Source organism: Heteronotia binoei, chromosome 14, assembly GCF_032191835.1.
Source record: "Heteronotia binoei isolate CCM8104 ecotype False Entrance Well chromosome 14, APGP_CSIRO_Hbin_v1, whole genome shotgun sequence".
Classification (NCBI taxonomy): Eukaryota; Metazoa; Chordata; class Lepidosauria; order Squamata; family Gekkonidae; genus Heteronotia; species Heteronotia binoei.
In genome coordinates, this window is record NC_083236.1 from 30577035 (window position 1) to 30599334 (window position 22300).

The 22300-nt window shown below is 45.8% G+C and overlaps 1 protein-coding gene across 1 annotated transcript in view; it reads left to right on the plus strand.

Moving 5' to 3' along the window:
* PRMT7 (protein arginine methyltransferase 7) overlaps positions 1 to 22300 on the plus strand; it is a 41791-nt gene that overhangs the window by 8692 nt on the left and 10799 nt on the right. The window contains exons 5-15 of the mRNA XM_060254453.1: positions 833 to 941; positions 1391 to 1503; positions 3278 to 3519; positions 6152 to 6332; positions 7909 to 8036; positions 12966 to 13104; positions 14845 to 14928; positions 16529 to 16576; positions 18496 to 18585; positions 19506 to 19667; positions 22008 to 22082. Of these exons, the coding sequence (XP_060110436.1) occupies positions 833 to 941; positions 1391 to 1503; positions 3278 to 3519; positions 6152 to 6332; positions 7909 to 8036; positions 12966 to 13104; positions 14845 to 14928; positions 16529 to 16576; positions 18496 to 18585; positions 19506 to 19667; positions 22008 to 22082 (1371 nt within the window). The remainder of the gene's footprint in view (positions 1 to 832; positions 942 to 1390; positions 1504 to 3277; positions 3520 to 6151; positions 6333 to 7908; positions 8037 to 12965; positions 13105 to 14844; positions 14929 to 16528; positions 16577 to 18495; positions 18586 to 19505; positions 19668 to 22007; positions 22083 to 22300) is intronic.

A 22300-nucleotide genomic window follows, 5' to 3' on the forward strand; every position in this document is an offset into this window, starting at 1 on the left:
GCATTCCAAAGGGACAGGAAAACTGACCTTTTCAAGTAGGGTTTTTAATATTGATTTATTCTTTGTTATTCTTTGTAGAAGAAGCCTGCATTCTGTCCATTCTGTTAAATCGATCTTTAATTTGGCAGAATGAAGTGGGTACAGGTTTTGTGCAAAACCAAAGTTGTGGGAAGGAGGAGCTGTGGTTTAAGGGAAGAGCCTCTGCTTTGCATACAGAAGGTCCCAGGTTCAGTCCCCTGCATCTCTAGTTAAAACGACCAGGTGATGTGATGTGAAAGACCTCTGCCTTAGACCCCGGAGAGCCACTGCCAGTCTGAGTAGACAGTGCTGACTTTTACAGACCTAGGTCCTGATTCAGTACAAGGCAGCTTCATGCATGATCATGTGGTAAAATCTGCCCAGACCATGAGACAGCAGGGTGTTGTTGTGATATTTTACAGCCATGTTGCCAGTCAGGCAGGCAAGAAAATTCAGTTGCCAGTCAGGCAGGCAAGGAAGGAAGGAAGATGGGGAACAGAGAGGTGGAAAGAAAGCAACTTTAACTTTAAATGCGTTTTCCATGCCACTGGCTGGCTTGGCTTGGAGAAGTGATTTAAAGAGACAAATTGCTCCTTCAAGCCAACCAAAGGGCTTTGAGAGCCACACAATATGTGTGAAAAAGCCAGATTGGCAGGCCTCCATTTCTCACCCTCAGTCAGTTCCCTCCCCCAATCTGCAATACACTAATAATTATATTGGCCCACTTTGCTGGGACATTTTAAGGATTAGTGAAGTGACACATTTTTAAACAGCTGATTGTGCATAATATGAGCCCTCATGTCTTATCATTTAGGTTTTCAAGCCAATGGCTGAAGCAGCTGTGAAGATTGTGGCAAAAAATGGGTTGAGGGACAAGATAAAGATAATCAACAAGCATTCCACTGAAGTCACAGTTGGGCCTGGTGAGTGTCATGTGAGCTGTTCCTTTGTATTACATGGGAGGCTACATAGTGCGGTAGTTAGAGGCTGGCATCTGGGAGACCCAGGTTCAAATCCTCGCCCTGCCATGGAAGATGGCAGAGTGACCTCGGACCAGCCACTGTCTCTCTCAGTCTGACTTGCTTCACTGGGTTGTTTAGAGGATGAAATGGAGGAGGGAAGGTGATGTTGTAAGCCATTTGGGGTTCCCAATGGGGAAAAAAGTGGTGTATAAATATATAAATAAGATAAACCAACATATTAAAAGATTTTATACTATACAAAGAGTGGGTGGAGTGCAGGGAAGGAGTTCCCTCTCCATGTAAATCAGCGATGAGTCGGGATTAACTGACTGCTTATCTGACTAGGAATATGCAGGCTTGTTATGAAATCAGCCATACTGTCATCATTTGTACTGCATTATGTTTTCTAGATGGAGACATGCAGTGCCGTGCAAACATCCTGATAACAGAGCTCTTTGATACTGAACTGATTGGTGAAGGGGCTTTGCCCTCTTACGAGCACGCTCATAGATACCTTGTACAGGTAAGGGATGAGCTACTGCTGGGGCGATAGCATCACCTGTCTTGTGGGGGTGGTGTTAGTCATTGTCCCGTAGTAGAAATTCTAACTTATAACAGATCATTTTCGTAACATTGAGATGTTCTGTTACCGTTTGCCAATATTTTTGTTCTGCTTTCGTGGCACAGGCTTGTGGTGAGCTACAGACCTTCCCAAGATCCTGGAGCTGGAGACAGGTCATTTCAGCATCCACAGAGCCTCCAGAGGTCTGCAGGGAAAACCCACTGCCCTTCTCCCTCGTACAAAACTTGGGAGCAGGATTCCTAGGGTCCCAGTGGATTGCAAATTTTGACTGGTCAAGCAGTAATTTGTGGTTTCCTCTATGTCAGGTTTAAAACTGGCTTCAGGATTTATGGTTGACCTGTTGCATATAGGTCTTGTATAGACTTGTAGATGGCTTTAAACAAACTAACTCTGCAAAGGTTGTTGAGCACTGTGGGACCCATGTGAAGCAGAAGTCTTGTTTTTGCTTCCAAAATTAGCAAAATTTATTCCAGTGTAAACTTGGTGAGCCAGAGGTTACTTCATCAAATATATAAAGTGTTGATTTAAAAAGAGATCTAGGGCAAGGGCGACCATGATACGGAGACCCATTTAGAAAAGAGTAGAGGTATAGCTGAACTAATTAAAATCTGTAAGGGGTACTGTGACATAACTACCCATCGGAAGTGAGAAATGATAGGTTATTGTTAAATCCTGGTTGAGAAACAGTGATGAAGTCAAATTCTTGATGGGTACTAATTCAGCAGCTTCCTTTTGGATTCTCCCTTTGGAGTCCTTCTATAGAAGACTGGTGTCTTTCAGATCAGCAACAGAATGCCCTGGAAGATTAAAACTTCCCCCAGCTGTTTTCCGGATATTGTGATTTTTGATGTCAGATTTGTGTCCATTTATTCCAGAGTAGAGAGGAAAAGGACATCTCTAAAAGGAACGGTGACCCAAAGAAAAAGCTCATACAAACATGTGCTCACTTACTTGCTAGTAGCACCAATTGAACTCAGCAAGAATTTCTTCTGAGTCAACATTTATTTAAAACATGTCTATGCTGCCTCTGCAGAGAACCTTCTCAAGGTGGCTTATAAAATAAAACATAAAACCTGAGTTCAATCCCAGTGGAAGTTGGGTTCAGGTAGCTGGCTCCAGGTTGACTCAGCCTTCCATCCTTCCGAGGTCAGTAAAATGAGTACCCGGCTTGCTGGGCGGGGGGGAATGTAGAGGACTGGGGAAGGCAATGGCAAACCACCTCGTAAAAACAGTCTGCCGTGAAAACGTTGTGAAAGCAACGTCACCCCTGAGTCAGAAATGACTGGTGCTTGCACAGAGGACTTCCTTTACCTTTAGCAGTTAAAAACCCAGCCAGGGCATAATGACAGCATTAAGACACTGAGCAGCTTTTTAAAAAGTCCTATAGCTGTTCCAGCTAAAAACAGCTGGGGAAAATGTTAGAAGATCGACCCCTTACTTAAACGTCTGAGTAAAAACCCCAAAACATCTTTGCCTGCACGTGGGATCAGGGTGTGAGACAGACAGGAACTTTTCTTGGTTTACAGATGAGGAAATGGAGAAATGGAAGGGCCAATGTCAGCCAAGACCAGATCTCTTTTTTAGTTCCTAAACTAGTTTTAGAAGTAGCCTGCTTATTGTGTGAGCACGTTTCCCAACTTTGCTTTTCTCAAAAATGTTATTAAACAAACCTTGTCCAGTTCCTTTACTTTAATACTTAAAAAAAAATGTTTAGGAGGAGTGTGAGGCAGTGCCCCACAGAGCAACAGTGTACGCTCAGCTGGTGGAGTCTGAACGAATGTGGTCCTGGAACAAGCTGTTTCCTGTTTGCATTCCAACGGAGGAAGGTGAAAAGGCCATTGTTTCCCCACCCGAAATGGAAGGCTGCCCTGGTGCTCCTTCGGTTTGTGATATCCAGCTGAATCAGGTGCCCTTGAAAGACTTCACTGCTCTCAGTGATGTTGTTACAATGTTCAGGTGAGTGCTGAATTTATCCTTTTATAGCCCACTTTTTTGCCCCACTGGGGCCCCAGAGCAGCTTACAACATCATTCTTCCCTTCTTTCATTTCGTCCTTGCAAAAACTACCATGTGAGCTATAGGTTAGGTGGTGGTGACACAAATCCAAAGCCACCCAGCGAACTTCATCATGGCTGAGGAAGGATTTGAGCCCTGAGACTCCCAGATCGACATCTGACACGCTGAATCTCAGTTATTTATTTTCTATATCATCTGTGTATCAAATTGTATATAGTATATGATATATATCTTTAAAAGTAATGGAGGAAAAGCTGGAACATCTGTATGGAAAAGCCAGTTTGGAGTAGTGGTTAAGTGCATGGACTCTTATCTGGGAGAACTGGGTTTGATTCCCCGCTCCTCCACTTGCACCTGCTGGAATGGCCTTGGGTTAGCCATAGCTATCGCAGGAGTTGTCCTTGAAAGGGCAGTTGCTGTGAGAGCCCTCTCAGCCCCTCCCACCTCACAGGGTGTCTGTTGTGGGGGAAAAGATACAGGAGATTGTAAGCCGCTCTGAGTCTCTGATTCAGAGAGAAAGGCGGTGTATAAAACTGCATTCTTCTTCTTCTAAAAAGAAAATGTAGCCTTTAAGGTACCACAACTGTAAGACTTTCTCTCATGGTTGATTTGTTTTTGCTGCTACAGGTGAACAGATTGGCTGTCAGTCTTTTAGGGGGCAGCAGACTTTTTGACTTGACCTGGATGGGCCCATTTGAGCCTGAGCTTGTCAGATCTCTGAAGCAAAGCAGGGGTCAGCCTTGGTTAGTATTTGGATGGGAGACCAGCCAAGGAAATCCAGCGCTGTGAGGCAGAGGCAGGCCATGGAACTCCATGGGGTCACCATAAGTCAGCTGTGCCTTGATGGGCAAAACATTTTGGAAAGACTTTGACAGTTTGAGATCAAATGGTCAGCGATAGTCAGAGCTCCTGGTGAGCAGCCAGCTGACCTACTGAGAAGCAGGATAAAGAGCTTACATATAAATTAAACGATCGCTGTGTACTCTGGTCTGTTTTGACAGTGGTGGCTGCTGGTGCTGCTGGAAAAATAGCTGATGCCGGGGGCTGTGTTCACTGTGAGATGTCTGCACTTTGGGGAGGGAGATGTAGCGTGCCATACCAGGAACATATCAGCCCTTGTGCGAGTGGGGAACTTGAAACAGCTGAGCATGTTTTACCGCATTGCCCTTTCTGTGGTGATCTTAGATATGGTTCTATTTGCTATCAAGTGGCAACTGACTTATGGCAACTCCAAGTGGGGTTTTCAAAGCTAGAGATGTTCAGAGGAGGTCTGCCACTGCTTTCCTCTGCATAGCGACCTTAGTATTTCTTAGTGGTCTCCCATCCAAATACTAGCCAGGGCCAACCCCGCTTTTCCAAGATCTGATTAGACTGGGCTATCCAAGATATTCTCCCAAAAAACCCAGGTAAATTGGAGGAGTCTTGTACTGCCTTTCAGAGCCAGTTTGGAGTAGTGGTTAAGTGTGTGGACTCTTATCTGGGAGAACCGGGTTTGGTTCCCAACTCTTCCACTTGCAGCTGCTGGAATGGCCTTGGGTCAGCCATAGCTCTTGTAGGAGGTCCTTGAAAGGGCAGCTGCTGTAAGAGCTCTCTCAGCCCAACCTACCTCACAGGGCATCTGTTGTGGAAGGGGCCAGGGAGGGTAACAGAGATTGTGACCGCTCTGAGATTCAGAGTATAGGACAGGATATAAATCCAATATCATTATCATCAATCATCATCATCATTTTCTTCTTCTTCTTCTGACATAGTTGCCCATTTCTGCACAGCTGTCACAGTTTACTGCAGCTCATTACTCATTTAATGAATTATATTTTTATTTTCTATATAATCTATGTATCAATTTTGTATGTAAATATATTTGGTATTGTATATGTTATAGTGCTGGTCTGTAACTGTAATAAGCCATTTATCTATTAATTGCAAGATGCAGTGTCCTTGTTCCTGCTGAAATGTCTCCATTGCGAGAGTGCCAGAGTCATGTGGTTAGAAGTGTCAGAGAGGGATCTGAGATTCATTTTCTGCCATGGAAGTTCACTGGGTGACCTTGGCCAGTCTCTTTCTCTCTCTGACTCACAGAGTGGTTGTTATAAAGATAAAATGGAGGAGGAGAGAAGTATGTTGTCAAGCGCTTTGGGTCCCCTTTCAGGAGAAAAGCAAGCTGTGAATAAATGAAGATGGATCAAGACGAGTAGCCGTGTTAGTCTGTCTGTAGCAGTGGAAAAGAGTCCAGTAGCACCTTAAAGACTAACAAACGATGTGGCAGGGAATGAGCTTTTGTGAGTCACTGCTCCCTTCTCCAGATGAAGCTCACGAAAGCTACTGCCCTGCCACAAATGTTGTTAGTCTTTAAGGTGCTACTGGACTCTTATCCTTTTCTATAAATAAAAGAACAAAGAGAAAGTGGATTTTCTCCCCCAAATAATAAAAAAGATTCTGTTCAGTCCCTTTGTGTTGTAAATTCTGCCATCTGGCTTAGTAGCTGGTTTCTTGATATACTCGTAATGCATTTTATCACTGGGTGTAAAGAGAGTCTCTAAAACGAACTAATTGCAATTTATTATTTCCCACAGTGTAGATTTCAGCAAACAAGTAAGCCGAGCCCCCACCTACGTCACGGTGCCGCTAGAGCCTATCAGGTCTGGCCGAGCCCAAGTGGTCCTCTCCTGGTGGGACATGGACCTGGACCCCAAAGGGTCCATCAAGTGTACGATGGCCCCGTACTGGGTGCAAGCGACTTCTGAGGATCCCCCGGTAAAGCATTGAGCCTTTTTGAAATCCTTCTTGACTCTCATAGCACTTACGGTGCTAAGAGATTAAGTTAAAACCTGTCTGTGGAATTGCTCTGTTTGACTACGTTTCTTTAGCAGCAGCATCATAGTCCTGCGACTAGGCCCAGTTTAAATGTGCTGGTGGGGGAATACCAAAAAGAAAGTTGAAATGAGCACAAGATTCAACGCAGCCAGCTCCTCATTTCAATTTAGGCTCGTGGCATCTACACATCACAGCAGCGTATCTTACGAAGGCAGCTTTGGCTCTCAAAAGCTTATATCCCAAAAATCTTATTCGTCTCTAAGGTGCCACTGGACTTGAGTCCAAGTGTTGTGGTTACAGTTTCTTATTACAAGCCAATTCTGAAAATTCTTTTTCCTTCCTTGGTCAGACTAAGAGGTATCCCAGAAGAGGACTAGACTAATAGGAGCAAGGTAGTTTCTCTGTGCCCTGAATTTTTAGCAGAGGAAGCAGGTCTATCTTTTATCCCAGGGGTCCCCAACACAACACCCATGGGCAACATGGCACCTGCTGACAGCTTTTCTGGCATCTGCCAAGTGGTTTTAGGAAGTGAATGGGGTCAAGTCGAGCTTTTGCCCAGCAAGGCTTCTGATTGATTCTTGGAGATTTGATTGGCTTTGCAGAGTTCTTAAAAAATATTGCTTTGAAACCAGCAGCTGCCACCACAACACATGGATCTGCAGTGTGTTACTGAACTTAAGCTGTTGCAATCATTTTGTGGCTGGCTTCGCTTCCTGCGGCAGCCATTTTGTTTCTGCACCTAGCATGCTGTGCCAGAATTCCAAATCTGCCCACAGGCTTGAAAAGGTTGGGGACCCCTGCCTGACCCAAATGACACCCCCACCAAACACTCTCTGTCTGTCTTTTCTTCATAGTTGCACTTTGTCCCTATTGGGAAAGACATCAAGGCACAGCCATTTTTTTAGAGGGGGAGAGAAAAAAAAAAAGAAACCTAGGCATTCAAACATCCACCAAAAATGTGTTGCAATCTGTTGCAGAAAGTAAGAAGGGGCATCGCTGTCTGAAGTTCTCAGAAAGCAGGTTTAGGAGTCCTTGCAGTAAATACCCTGCTTCCCATTGCTGTTGGGTTGGATCCAACAGTGAATTTCCGCTAGCAAAAAAAGGAGGAGATTCTCTTGGATCAACTCCCCCCACCTCACCTTGTACTGCAGCCCCCCACTTCCTCCCTTCATGCTGTTCCACAAGGTTCCCCAAGAGTGCTGTTTCAGATAGCATTATGGTATCTGGCAGCTGGAGGTGTGACTGTCCTGCTGGAAATTACCACTGGATTCAACCCTTCATCCTCACTTAGCACACCTGTGGCACTGCAAGCGGGTCTTAATTGGCACAGTCTGCAGCGAGCCCCTCTCCCATTCTGTCTCTGTTCTGAATTGGAACGTGTGCATTTCTTTGCTGCCCTTTTATTTGCTCCTTTTCTCCTGCTGCATTGCTGAAAGCACCGATCACTATTTTGCTCTTGTTCTTTTTTAATTTACTGAGTCTTTTTCATTTTTTCTTGTTTCAATTCCCCTCCCAGTGGAGAGATCATTGGATGCAGTGCGTCTATTTCCTTCCAAATGAGGAGCCTGTTCTCCGGGGTCAGAGCATGAACCTGACTGCCTTTCGTGATGATTACTCAGTGTGGTATAAGCTTCAAAAAGCCCGGTAAATTGAGAGGAGCCAGGGGGCCAAGCGAGATGCATTGTGCTGGGGATGGGGTGGGGCGTGTTTTCTGAATGAATATCATTTTAGGATGGTGTCACTCAGGCCTGGTCGACACATGCAAACCAGGCGCTCAAGTGAACTGTGGACTGCACCTTGTCAGATTACAGGGGATCACATTTTGGAATGTCCCAATGTTCAAAACGTTTCCTGTAAATAGGACACCAGCATGATACGCAGAGAGAGGGAGTAACCCCTTTCCCCTCCTGTTTTCAATGTGAAGGAGCATTCAGATCTGGGAATCCACCATCTGTAAAGGCACTGTTTCACTCTCTGGCATGTGTGAAACAGGCCTGAGCCTGGAAATCCTAAGCATCTCACAATGGATTAATGTGTACATCTTGAGTGTAGCTAGATGCAGGCATGAAACAGAGTGCCAGAAGGGCTGGACTTAAGCTGTGAAAAACGCAGGTCTCGGTGACAATCCAACAAAATGCCATGAAGTGGTCTGCAAGATTGGCTTGTCCTGCTCATGTTGGGCTTGTAAGAATATTTATTTAGTATATTTTGTCCTGATTCCTTCCTGATGGGCACCCATCAAAAAATACACTTTTGACCATACTTATATGAAACAATATAAAAACAGAAAACCAAAAGCAAATAAGACATCCCAGGTTGCTGACCAGCAGGTCAGTCTGCCTGCCCCAGGACATGGGCTGTGAGCCTCTGGTTAGGAGCCATGATCCCTTTGGCTCTTGCCCTTTGACCTGCGCCCCCCCTATCCTGTAAATAGCTTCATCAGGAATGATCTCATCAACATTAACAAAATCCAGAGCAGTGACAGCTTGAAACAGCTTTGCCCACTTTTCCAAGAAGAGTCACTTGGAGCCATAGGATTCCTATAATGGAGGCGTCCAGGTAAGGGGATCCTGAAGACCCTGTCAAGATTTTACCACCTAGTTGGCCAAACAGGGGTTTGTCAGTACTTGGGCATCCCCTGCTCCTCTCTTGAGCTTCACTGAAAGGCCTGCCCATTGCCTCTGACACCACAGCTTCTGCTTCTGTTCCAAAGCAAATGTAGAAACCCCCATACTGGAGGACTTCACTGCCTCAGCAGCTGTGCGAGGAAGACTCCTCTTCTGGGAGTTCATCCCACATGGCCTCTGTATAATACTGTCACAGGCTGCCGCTCTGTTTGCTGGGCCAATTGCACTGGCTCTTAAAGGTAAAGCATGCTGTTGAGCCACAAGCAGTTCATGATGACCCCGTGAAGTTCCACCTCATGAATTTTTCAAGGCAGGAGATGAGCAGAGGTGGTTTGCCCATTGCCATTGCCTTCGTCTTCACAGCAGCTCAGGTCTTCTTCTTCTTATTAGTTTATTTCTATTCCGCCCCTTCCCCCTTTTGGGGGGCTCAGAGCGGAGTAGAACAATTTAAATTAAAATCACAATAAGATCATAATAAAAAACAAATTCAACATTCAGTAAGTGCGGTAATTTAGTTCAGCAAGGTGATGTGAGCAAGATGGTATAGCTCCACAATACAGTGATGCAGTGGGGCTGTAAAGGCGTAAGGGGAGGCCAACCGATGGATGCCCGCTGCCTCATCCAAAGACCTGGTGGAACAGCTCCATTTTACAGGCCCTATGAAAGGCCAGTAGGCCAGGTAGGGCCCGGATCTCTTTTGGAAGCTGATTCCACCAGGTCGGGGCCAGGACCGAGAAAGTCCTGGCCCTGGTAGAGGCAAGACGGGCATCCCTTGGGCCAGGGACTGTCAGAAGATCCTGGGAGCCGAATGAAGCGACCTCCGGGATGTATATAGAAGGAGATGATCCCGTAGATATGTTGGTCCCAGGCCGCGTAAGGCTTTAAAAGTCAAAACTAACACCTTGAAACGGATCCGGTACTGTATAGGTCGCGGAGCGCCAGCCGTATGCTCACCCGTATACTCACCCATATAGGTGATGCAGCCAGCAGGTGAGCTGCTGCATTCTGCACCCGCTGCAGTTTCCGGATCAGTTTCAGGGGCAAGCCAGCGTAGAGCGAGTTACAGTAATCCAGCCTGGAAGTGACCATTGCATGGATCACTGTAGCCAAATCTTGGGAGGATAGGTATGGTGCTAGTTGCCTGATGTGCCGTAGGTGGAAGAAGGCAGACCGTGCAGCTGTTGTGACCTGGACCTCCATGGAAAGGGAGGCATCCAGAATCACTCCCAGACTCTTCACCTGCTGGACTAGTACCAAAGTGGCCCCGTCCAGGGCTGCACCCCTCAGGTGCAGGACCTCAGTTTGATTTAACTTCAGTCAACTCTGCTGTAGCCATCCAGCCATGGCTCCTAACGTCTCCGACAGCTGTTCAGGGGCGGAAGACGGTCTGCCGTCCATCAACAGACAGAGTTGGGTGTCAGCAGCATACTGATGACAACCCAACCCAAAACCTCAGGCAATCTGGGCAAGGAGGCGCATATGGATGTTAAATAATGTAGGCGAGAGAATAGCACCCCACGGCACTCCACATATAAGTGGGTGCCACAGGGAAGTCTTCTTCAGTGGTCTCCCATCCAAGTTTTGAGATTGGCTTGCACTGGGCTATGCGGGCTGCTATCCACAGGCTCTTGCCATGACCCTTGACCCTAGTGTAGACCTGGTAATAATTTATGCAGCAAGAATCCGTACAATTGGCCCTGCCCATATACAGCAGCAAACCTCTCCGTGTTACCATCACTGCTGTTTGTGTTTATTGAGGCATTATGCCCTGCTTCTTTCACCAGCAGGGACCCAGAGTGCCTTATTAGAAGCGACAGCTTCTAATACAATAAATACAAAAATATAAATTTAAACAAATCAACACTATAGCACACCCCAACCACAGGCTAGACCCTGATACTCCAGCCCAGCTCATTTACAGTCATGGGAGATGAGCCATGGGGTAAGACCCTTTGACTTGTGCCATAGATTTGCACCTCTAGCCACCTGCGTATATATGTGTGGTCAAGTTGCAACTGACTCACGGTGACCTCAGCAAGAGGCTTTCAAGGCAAGTGAGAAGCAGAGGTAATTAACCATTGCCTTCCTCTGCAGGCTCTTCCTTGGTGGTCTTCCATCCCAGTATTGCCCTTGGATTAGCTTCTGAGATCCGATGAGATAGGGCTGTATCATGCCGCCTTCTCTCCCACCTCTGGCCACGTTGAGGCTTAAATACCTGCCAACAGAAAGGGAAGCGAAAGCTGAGCCCCAGTCTCCTGCTGGTGGCATAAATGTTCCCAAGGTTCCCCCTCTGTTGCTATAGGCACCCACGGAAGCCCGGCTCCTACACAACTGCTGTTGCTTCTAATAGACGCTTGGACGCGGCAGGGGTGGGGTGCAAGATGCATTTGTCAGACGTTGTGCCAAAAGCTGAACAAGTTTATTTTTAAAGGGAATGAGTAACCTGACTTGCATAAGCACAGAGCACTGACTTCTCTGGGCCTCAAGGAAACTTACTGCTGACCCCTGCAGACCAGCGGCCCTTTCTAACGTGGCGTTTCAGAGGCAGCCCTTTGTTGTTCTTCTCATCTGGGGAAGCAGCAGTGCACCTCCTATCTCATTGGCTCTTTCCTTTGTCTTCAGAGACCTGGAGGGTGCAGGTAGTGCAGGGGATGAATGGGCTGTTGTGTGACCTTTTGGCACTGTGGTTTCCCCGCTTCTGAAGCGCAACAGGGATTTGCTTTCAAGTGCTGGTGCGAAAAGCGAGTCTGCTCCATCCACCCTGCCCTCCACTCTGCTCTGCCTCAACACTGAATGTGCTTCATCCTTAGTGGAGCCGGAGCAGTTGAAAGAGAAATGCTGGTTAAACTTGTTGAATCGGAAAGTAGCTACAGATTACGTACGAAGTGGCCTTCTCCTGATCAGAATCGTCTTCTGTGACTGGCAGCTGCTCTCTAGGGCAGGGGCAGGCCTCAGATTCAGCAGGAGCTCACAGGATTACACCTTTCTGAGAGTTCCAGCTCTTCCTTCCCACCTTGTCCATTGAATAGTAGGTGCAGCTGCATAACAATCCCTGGATGAGCTCCACCACCTATTTTTCTATAAAACAACTCCTGGGCAGGGGTATCAAACTCATTTGTTACGAGGGCCGGATCTGACATAAAAGAGATCTTGTTGGGCCGTACCATGTCGGGTTGGGCCAGGCCATGTTGGGCCAGGCCATATGTGTACCTATTTAAGATTAGGTAGCAGAGATACAAATTTTATAAAGAACACAAACACAAATATATATATATATATATAAAAGCTTAAAATGTTAGCATTCATTGGTCTTAAAATTGCTTTCTTTGTATTTCTCCCATGGGACCCAGGGAACTGGGTAAAGGAAGCTCTGGCTCTTTCCTTCCTTCCTCAGGAGACTGGGGGGGGGGGGCAAAGAGCCTCAGCCAATAGAAGGAAGAAAGGGTTGGCTCAGTAGCTCTGCTGTGCAATTGAGAGAGCCTGGCAAAGCAAGCTATTTCTCCCTCCTTCCTTCCCAAGGGAGGAGCCTCAGCCAATGGAGAAAATAGAGGTTTTGCTGTGTAGCTCCTGTGCAATTGAGCAAACCTTGCAAAGCAAGCTGCGATGCAGATGGAAGCAAGATATAGGGAGAAGGAAGCAGATGACAGCCAGTTGCTCGGGGACCTGATAGGAGCCCTCCAGGAGCCTGATTTGGCCCCCAAACTGCATGTTTGACACCCCTGGTCTGTGGTCTTAGGCAGAGGCTTTTCATGGCACTTTGTAACTGGAGGTGCTGGGGATTGAACCTATGGGCCAAGCAAATGCCCTCCCACTGACCCATGGCCCCCACTCCAAGGAATCCAGAAACGATTCTAACTTTAGTTCCACCGTTTGGATGGCTTAAGGTTAGGTATATTTGAACGGGAAGGCACACAGCCGAATGGGCTATTCATCCGCTTGTTTGCAGAAGTGAAGAGGCCAAAACCGAGGTCCACATCGAGAGTCCTGTTTGTTGGTGCCAGGCCCATCTGCTGTGGAACAGGCTGCGGTTTGGAGAGCTAAATGACCAGATCCGAACAGCCCAGTATGTCCGAGCTCTGAAGGAAGTGAGTGGTTTATTTTGCATTGATGGTGGCGTCTTTCTGGTTCATTCTTGGAATGCTGGTGCCTTACATCACTGAAGTCTGGGTTACCAGGCCTGGGACTGATTGTTGAATTCACTAGCAGAAATGATGACTTGCAGTGGTTTGACACCAGAGAGCTGAGTGCGATTTCTCTGGACTCAAAGCAGGCCATCAAATGTGGTTTGATAAGCTATTTTCAGGGACAGGTTCCTTCCCAGGCAGAGGCTCTGAAGCACGTGAGGCTGTGGAATGCACAGAGCACACATAGCCCCCAAAGCTGAGCAAAACTGCAGGGGACAGCCCCTCCCACTGAGGGACAGGGAGTGTTGCTGGTGTGCCATAAGTTTAGCTGGCCAGCAAGGCTAGCCAAAATTTGCCAAGCTTAATCTTGAGTCCAGGAGAAAGATGGGAAGGGGAAAACTCCCCTGATCTTATTACATTGTTTTGTGTAGTAGTTTGTGACAAGGATCTATTAGAGGAGGGGAGGGGGGGCCTGATTTTTGCAGATTTCGCCCTTACCACTGCAGAACTCTTCCCCCATCATGCTGTTACTGGGGTAAGGTCCCCTGTCCTTTAACAATGGAACAATTTGGGCTGCTGTGGAGAAAGGAAGGGACAAAAAAAAATCACTTTTGTCTACTGTGGCTACAGGGCTTTATCTTTAAAGATAAAGATAAAAAGATAAGATCCCGTGTTTGAACTAATTAAAGAGTCTAGTCTCAGGTTAAAGCAGTCTACCAAGAGGTCCTTTTGATAGAGGTTATCCTTGTTCCCCACCCATTTGCCTGTCCTTTGGGTCTGAAGAAAATCTCCTTTCTCAATTTCTTGTGCAGCACCTCATGACTGAACCATGGGGACACACTGGCAAAGTGGGTTTTTGGTCACCAAAACTCCTACTGCAGTTAATCTGCTGCCCAGCAGTGACACCTTGCAAGGATTATTTGCCATCTTTGCAGAATGACTAATGCAGGGAAGCATGAATATTCCTGGGGGTCAGATCCTGAATTGCAAAGCTTGATTTGCAAGGAGGCCAGCATGAATGGATTTGGAAGCTTCTTAGAGCAGCAGTCTTATTGTCCCTCATCCTTTCTTCAACTTTTGGGGCACGATGGAGAGAGATTTCTAGACCACAATCCACTGAAGTCTTCCTTTGGGAGGATAATTATGTTGCCTGTAGGCAGTGTTCCCTCTAAGCTGAGTTAGTGTGAGCTAGCTCACAGTTTTTTTAGCCTCTGGCTCACACATTTTTGTCTCACTTGGGAAGGATGGCCCCAGAGCAAATTGCTCACTCACAACTTTAATGCCAGTCACTCACAAAGCAGAATTTTTGCTGACAAGACTCCACAGCTTAGAGGGAGCATTGCCTGTAGGTGCATTCTCCCCCCTGTCAATCACCGTGTTTACTCTTTCAAAACTGTTTAGGTTTTCACTTTCCTGCACATCCCAACTTAACTAATTCCAGTTGCGTGGATGGGAAAGGGAAGCTGAAATTGTCACTGAAGATTTTTTATTATGACAGATGGGCTCTTTTTGCAGATGTTTACTCATAAAAAATGTGCTCTCTTGTGAATTCTGCCTGAAATGTACTTTCCAGGTGGCCTTCAGGCAGCAGCATAAATTCCAGTAATGATATACAAGCAAACGCAGGAGTCCTTCGTCAGGGAGCTTTTGCATCTGGAAACTGGGGAGCTGTTGACAGTTTTTGCTTTTTCCTTTTCGAAGGTTCTGAAGCCAACCAGCATTTGCCTGAGCATCAGTGATGGCAGCCTCCTTCCCATTGTGGCTTGCTACCTTGGAGCAGAGCAGGTGTGAGGACCACCCTCCCCATCCTTTTCCAACCTTGAATTTCTTGTTTCTGTTAATGGATGCTGATGCTCTTCTCTTTTCCATGTTTCCATCGTATGGATGGCTGTGCATTTCCAGTGTTTTGCTTTAAGAGCTGTCAATTGTATGCAACAACGTCCATCTCCCACAACACTCCTGCTTCCTTAAAAGACCCCACCCATCCTCGCCTGCTTCCCATGACCCCTAAAATTCTCTCCTAGAACAGCTGTGCGAGGCGACCTTGCTCTTTTCCTTCAGAATCCGCTTTGTGAAACCCACTTTATTTTCCCCTGTGAACCCTCTGAATTAAACCCTTGGCCCTTATCCCCCAGGTGAAATGAAGCTTAAGTGTTGATAACTATACTTGCTTACATTCATCTCTCGCCTGTCTTGCTTCTCTTATCTCACACCGTCCCCTATATTGATTCCCTTGCTGGCAAAAGACGGTTTGTAAGTTCTTTGGAGAGGAGATCTATTGCTCTGTAAAGTCAGCATTCAAATTATTAGGAGAGAAGTGTGTGTGAGGGTCCTTAATGAAATCCACAAGCCTCACCCCCCAACTCCCCTCAGTTTAAGCCCCAAGTTGTCCTTGTAGGCTATGTTCCTTAAAGGCGGCTGCCATACACATTATTTCTGTCGGGTTCATTCTGTTATGTAAGGACTTTAAAAAGTCATGTTTGGTCTTGGTTTTGGCTGTCAGTTGACATTCAGAAGCATCACTTTTCGAGCAAGAGGGCACATTCTTTGGTACATTTTAGAAGCTGCCCTGAGAGAGAATAAACTCTACTTGGATTTCTTGGGGGTGGAACACCACACTTTCTCTAAGCCAGATATACAGATATGTAATCAGGCTGCTTGTAAAAGCAGGTGAGATAATGAGGTCATTGATGGAAGCAGATGAGTCATAAGAAGGAAAAGTGTGCCTAGAGAATCTTCTGGCCTCTTCAGTTCAAACTGTACTGAGACCTGACTGTAACTGCAAAGAAGTGAGAGAATGAATTCTGTGTTCTCAAAGCTGCAGTGATAATCCGCCTTCCCTTTCTTCTCGCTGTGCTTGTGAGAGGTAGGGTCTGAAAAGGGGTATACTGCCCCCCCCCCCGTCATGCTGGGCTGACCCATTAGAGACACACCTCCCCCCATGCTTAATTTCAAAAGGAGCATCAGCTAAGATGTAAGGTGGATGGAACAGCATGGCACAGATGCTCTGAGTACAGGAAAACAATGGCTATAAGCCACAATTAGTAAAGGGAGCCTCCGTATTCAGAGGCATTTCATCTCTGAATATCAATGCTAAACAGCAAGATCGAGGAAGGCCTCAGCCTCTATGCCTAACCCTTCCAGGCAACTGGATGGCTATAATTCTGAAAATAGGATGCTGGAGTAGATGGACCACTGGCCTGATCCAGCAGTGCCCTTCTAATGTGATACCATCTGTGCTAGACAGCTCCTGAAGAACTTTCTGAGAGAGATACCCTTGTTCTCAGTTCCTTGAGAGAACAAGTAACCCCCCCCTCCAGTTTCCTCAAAAATGTCACAGCTCCCAATGTTAGAGTAATCAAGCCATCCTGTTCTGTCCTTCTAGGTGTTCTCGCTGGAGAGTTCTGCAGTTTCCCATTCGCTCATGAAGAAAGTGAGTAATTTGCCTTGTTTTGAATGGTTATACATGCACATGATAACTTCTCGTGGTCACTGTAAGGAAGGCCTGCCATTCCAGGTACACTCCAGTTGAATCTTGTTACTGTCCTTACTGCGTCTTGGAAAGTGGGAGTTTACAGGTGATCTTCCCTTTTACTTATTGAGCTTCTCTAATGATTTTTTGGTGGTTGTTTGTAATCTGTATTGGAAATAATCGTATCCATTTCTGAGCCAAACCATTGGGCATTCCAGTTGTGTACAACCGCTATAAACACCAGGGGGGTCTTTATATATGAACTATATATGTGTGGTATGTAATTTGAAAGCGTAAACCTACAAGCTGACACAGCAATGGAAGGCAACCATACTAGGTTACAACCATTTTTTTCATTCCAATCTCATCCAATTCTGCTCTTCCATACACCTCCAAACCCACTGGAGTCCAAAAGGACTCCAAACTTTTGTCTATGCAAGTCCCATGACTCCCAGCATAGCCTTTTTTGGTGATCCATGGGGAATGAATGAATCATTTGTTACTGTCAAAGACCAGCACAAAAATACATACAGCACTAGCAATATTTACGTAAAAACTGTTATGTAGATGATATAAAACTAGGAAATATAATTCATTAAATTAGTACAGAACTAAGAATCTGGAGGCTGCACAAAATCTGGTGACTGTCCATAATCCAAGGCTCATGGTCCAAGAAAAGTTGGGAAGTGTATAGTTCCTCTGATCTACCAGGATGTTTTGGAGAATAGGAATGATAAAAGCATATCTAAGATGACCAGAGAAGGGGCAATGCCCAATAGTTTCAGCTTCCCATTTGCATAAGGGCATATGCATTCCTGGCCCAGCACCCCACAATATCTCCCTTCCAAAAGGGAGGAGGGATATTAAATTGGGCCAAGGCAAAAACCTCCCTGTATTTGGGAATTAGTATATTAGCCAGATATTTAGACTGCACAAGTTTCTATTTCTTTAAGTTTTCAAAAGTTTATTAAGAAATCTCAAAAAGATACAGAAATAAGGAAAAGCCAATAAGCAAAAAATAAAAGGCAGTCATGACACAAATATCATGACAAGCTATGATAAGAAATTGAATTAAAAGAGATTGTATTTGAAAAACCATAAAGTTTTGCTTTCGTAGAAAGCATATAAAACTCAAAAGGAGACCCCGGGCAAAGTATTAACAACAGCATGTTTACCTGATAAAAAGGGAAAACAGAATAAAAAGCAAGGATAAAAGGATAATATGGAAAGGGTAAATAAAAAGGTAAGTGGAACCATGTGGACTGTTTTGGAAAATTGTTCTACAGGAATTAAGTGGGGAAATGAAAGGAGAACAGCTCCAGGGTATTAATTAACAAGACTTAGCAAGAACCTGCTTTTGCAAAAAAAAAAAAAAATGAGGGTAATTGTATTTTTTGCCAGTTGGCACTCCCAGCGCTTTTGCCTTAGAAAAATTAATGCATTCACATTAAAATGCAAGGACTAGTTCTGCATCAGCATCCTTAAAATCATCTGAAAACCAAGAAGTCTCCAGGATTGTTTTGACGCTAAAAAAGTGTGGGCTCGGTACTTGTCAACTTCAGGTCTGATCAGTTAACAAATGAGATTCCAGAAGGCTGGCAAGACCCAGGTTTCAGCTCCTGCTTGGGCCACAAACCTTATCGGTGCCCTAGAGCTACTCTCTCTGCCTCGGCCTAACCTCCTTCACGGATCTCATGAGATGGGTGAAAAACCCACTGGGATACCCTCATCCACACACGACTACCTTGAGCTCTTGGGAAGGAAGATGGGCTTTAAATGTGAGGAACTAACTTAAATTTAACTTTAAATCATTGCAGTCCTTTCATGCCATGTTGTATGCTTAAAACTTCACTGAAAGCTTACTCTTTTTTTCTTCAAAGATTTTTAAAGCCAACCATCTAGAAGACCGAATTAAAATTATAGAGAAACATCCAGAATCAATACTGTCTTCGGATCTGGGAGGCAAAAAGGTAAGCTGATTTCTTTTGTATGTAAGTAAGTAAAAAAAAATGTTGCTTGCCTCTGAAAGACTGGTAGCCTTTCTCTTGCAGTCCAGTGGGTTGAATCCTTTGGCGACATTCTGCTAGTGGAGGGGCTTTCTGATGGAGGGAGCACCCTAGAAAAGTCGTCTTTCTGCTGGTGGAAACCACCCGCACTAGCAGAATGGATCCACAAGATCCAAACAGATCCTTTTACTACCAGGTTTTGGCTGATAGTTTTACCTGACAAAGAAGAAGATATTGATTTTATCCCTGCCCTATACTCTGAATCTCAGAGTCTCAAAGTGGTCACAATCTCCTTTACCTCCCCCCCAACACACACACACAACAGAATCCCTGTGTGGTCGGTGGGGCTGAGGAGAGCTCTTACAGCAGCTGCCCTTTCAAGGACAACTCTTGCAAGAGGATCCCCCGGAATTACAGCTGATATCCAGACATCAGTTTTCCTATGGAGAAAATGGATGCATTGGAGGGTGGACTCTACAAACATTGTACCCCACTGAGGTTCCTGTTCTTCCCAGGCTCCCTCAGCCCCACTGTTCTCAGACTCCACCCTTAAATATCCAGGTATTTCCCAACCAGGAGCTGGCCAACTGTACAAAAAGCTGGTTGGATCCAATCCAATATGTGGTAACGAAGGACTGCTTTACTCTTACATGCATCACTTGCTATACAGTCCCCTTTGGGGGATGGACACAGCACTTCTTTGTTTAGGATTCCACTGGTTTGATCGCTCAGCACTTTCTGCTGTACAAGTAAGACATCAAGCTACTTGCATGGCTGATGCAAACAATAAGGCCTGATTGAGGAGTCCAAGCGAAGCCCTGCCAGTCTCGCTCTAGCTTTCCTACACTGATGCCCCTTTTCCTCCTTTCTCTTCTGTCTCCAAGGTGTCTTTGTTAATTGGAGAGCCTTTTTTCTCCACGAGCTTGCTGCCATGGCACAATTTATATTTCTGGTATGCTCGATCCGCATTGGCAAACCGCCTCGCAAGCGATGTGACCGTCTTCCCCCAGTCCGCTTCACTGCATATGATGATCGTGGAGTTCAAGGTAAAGAAGCCTTAAATATAAATCTGCATTTAAAATGGAGGTTTTTTCAGACGCTGTGAGTTTAAAATTCTTATGGTGAACTTGTGTGGAGAACATTCAGACACGGTGAGTTTGACTTTTGGAATAAAGTAGCTTTGCCTGCAAGAAAAAATAACAACCTGGTGGAGGTGGGTTTGGATTTAGATCAAGGAGACGGGGGGGGGGGGGGGTAAGAGGGAAAAGCTCACACTTCTCCCCCACTTCTGGCCTAATTTGCCCCCAGCTTTTGGGAGCCAGTGAGATGGCTCCTGCCCGGGCCTGCCACTCCACTGAGCAAGGTTTATTCATTGATTTATTATTAAAAGATTGATACGCAACCTCTCTTTTTGGCTCAAGTTCACAGCCTTCCTCCAAATTAAGTGGCTGTTCCATTGGAGGAGCAAGTCATTAAAGGATGGTTGAATCCACCCTGGTATATTCCAGAATTGGCAGTTCTGAACCAGCTAGCTCCAGCCAAAATTCAAGCTGCCAAATTTTGCACTGGTTTTGGTTTCTGGGATGTCTTCAAGGGCAAGCACCACTTGGAACGTGTTTCAGTAGTCAGTCCTTGAAGTTACAGTGGCATGGATGTATGTAGTTAAATCAGTTCCATTTGGAAATGAAGTTTCTGTGTCTGATGGACATTTGGGGGTGGGGGGCACTATGTACCAAAGCTCACTACTTAGCTCTTGTGATTAGGTAGGTGACTTTCAAATGCTGTCTCTTGATTTGAAGGCTCTGAATCAAGATGCTCACACCTTGTTGGTGCTCTTGCAATTGCGTCTGCCTTCATCACTTCAGCTAGCCAGAAAGTTCAGTTGTTAAGACACGACTGATCATACTTCAGACAGATTGCAGTGATTTTTGAAAAACTGCAATTGAATATGAATGATCTGCCGAAAGATTATGGCTGCAGCCCTTCCACTTTTTCAGTCAGCTTTCAAAAAAAGGCCTTGGCCCACATAAGTTTTGCTGTTCCTTGTTGCCCTGCATACGAATACCAGCACCCTGTCTGTTGTCTTCCACAAATGCTTCTCTTTGTTAACATGCAGCGAGGGTCCAGTGTAGTGTAGTAGTTAAGAGTGTTAAACTAGTATCTGGGAGCACCAGGTTCAGATCCCCACTGTGCCTTCGAAGCTTGCTGAGTGACCTTGGGCCAGTCACCCTCTCAGCTTCACCTCCCTCACAGGATAGTTGTGAGGAGATAAGAACATAAGAGAAGCCATGTTGGATCAGGCCAATGGCCCATCTAGTCCAACACTCTGTGTCACACAGTGGCCAAAAAACCCGGCACCATCAGGAGGTCCACCAGTGGGGCCAGGACACTAGAAGCTCTCCCACTATGGTGCCCCACCCCCCCAAGCACCAAGAATACAGAGCATCACTTGCCCCAGACAGAGAGTTCCACTGATGGACCTCTGCTCCATATATTTATCCAATCCCCTCTTGAAGCTGTAGAAGGAGAGGAGAACGATGTAAGCTGCTTTGGGTCCCTACTGGGGAGAAAGGCCAAGGTATAAATGAATATAACAAATTAATAATAAATAAGGAAAAGTGGAATGTTTAGTACATTTTAATATATGTTTCAAAGGTGAGACTTTTCCACCTGCTTCTGTGCAGTCCGTGCTTTTAACTGGCCAGCTTGCATTCAATGATTCTTTCCAAATATCACTCCCATGTTATGCAACTGGCATTCCTATGAACCCAGCTAAGAGCGGCCAAGGCAAACCACCCCCACCACCACACTGGTCTTTTCCTTTTTTTTAAAGCAACGTGTACTTGTCATATTGCTTTGGCAGAATGGTCTTTTTCTGAAACAGGCCTCACACAATTCTTTTAAGGCATGAAATTAGTCATGACAAAGCTAAGGGGAACGTGAGGAACTGTTGGGGCAGGGGCGATAAACGGTCATCTCGTTCCAACATTCTAGAAGTTCCTAGGTCCAAGCGAGGCCGTTTTCTCCACTTAACAGTCTTTCCCGTTTTATCTGACTCTCACCTGCCCTGAACATTCCAAGCCTCCTGGAATGTGCTCAGCTCTGCAGTCCATTTGTGTACGAGAGAGCTGGAAGGCAGGTGGGAAAGTCTGCATTTTTTGGTTAATTTACAAGGCCATCTTTTCCTGGGGTCCCACAGGTATGGAGAACCTCCCCCCACTCCTATTGACTGCCCTAGTTCTGCTGCTTTGGGGCGATTGGCTCATAGCCATCCAGTTTATCACCAGGCATAACAACCTGGCTGATAGCTCAGGTCAAACTTTTGCTACACTCAGATTAGTTTTGAAATGCAGGGAGGAAAATTAACCTGGCTTCTCCTTCTGTAGGACTTGTGGAGAATACGCAGCCCATGCGGTACCTGTGAGGGGTTCGATGTTCAAATTATGGATGAGATGATCAAGGTAGGGGGCATGCCAACTAAAATGTAGTCTTTGTTTTTGGGGAAAGTGGAGATGTCTCTAGTTCCAGCTCCCATGGGTATTAACCTGGCACATACACAACAAAGAAAGACAATGCCTTTGGGCTGAGTGTTAGATCCTTGGGATTCCTTCTAATCAGGACTTTTTTTTTGAGCAGGAATTCCTTTGCAGATTAGGCCACACCTACCCGATGTAGCCAA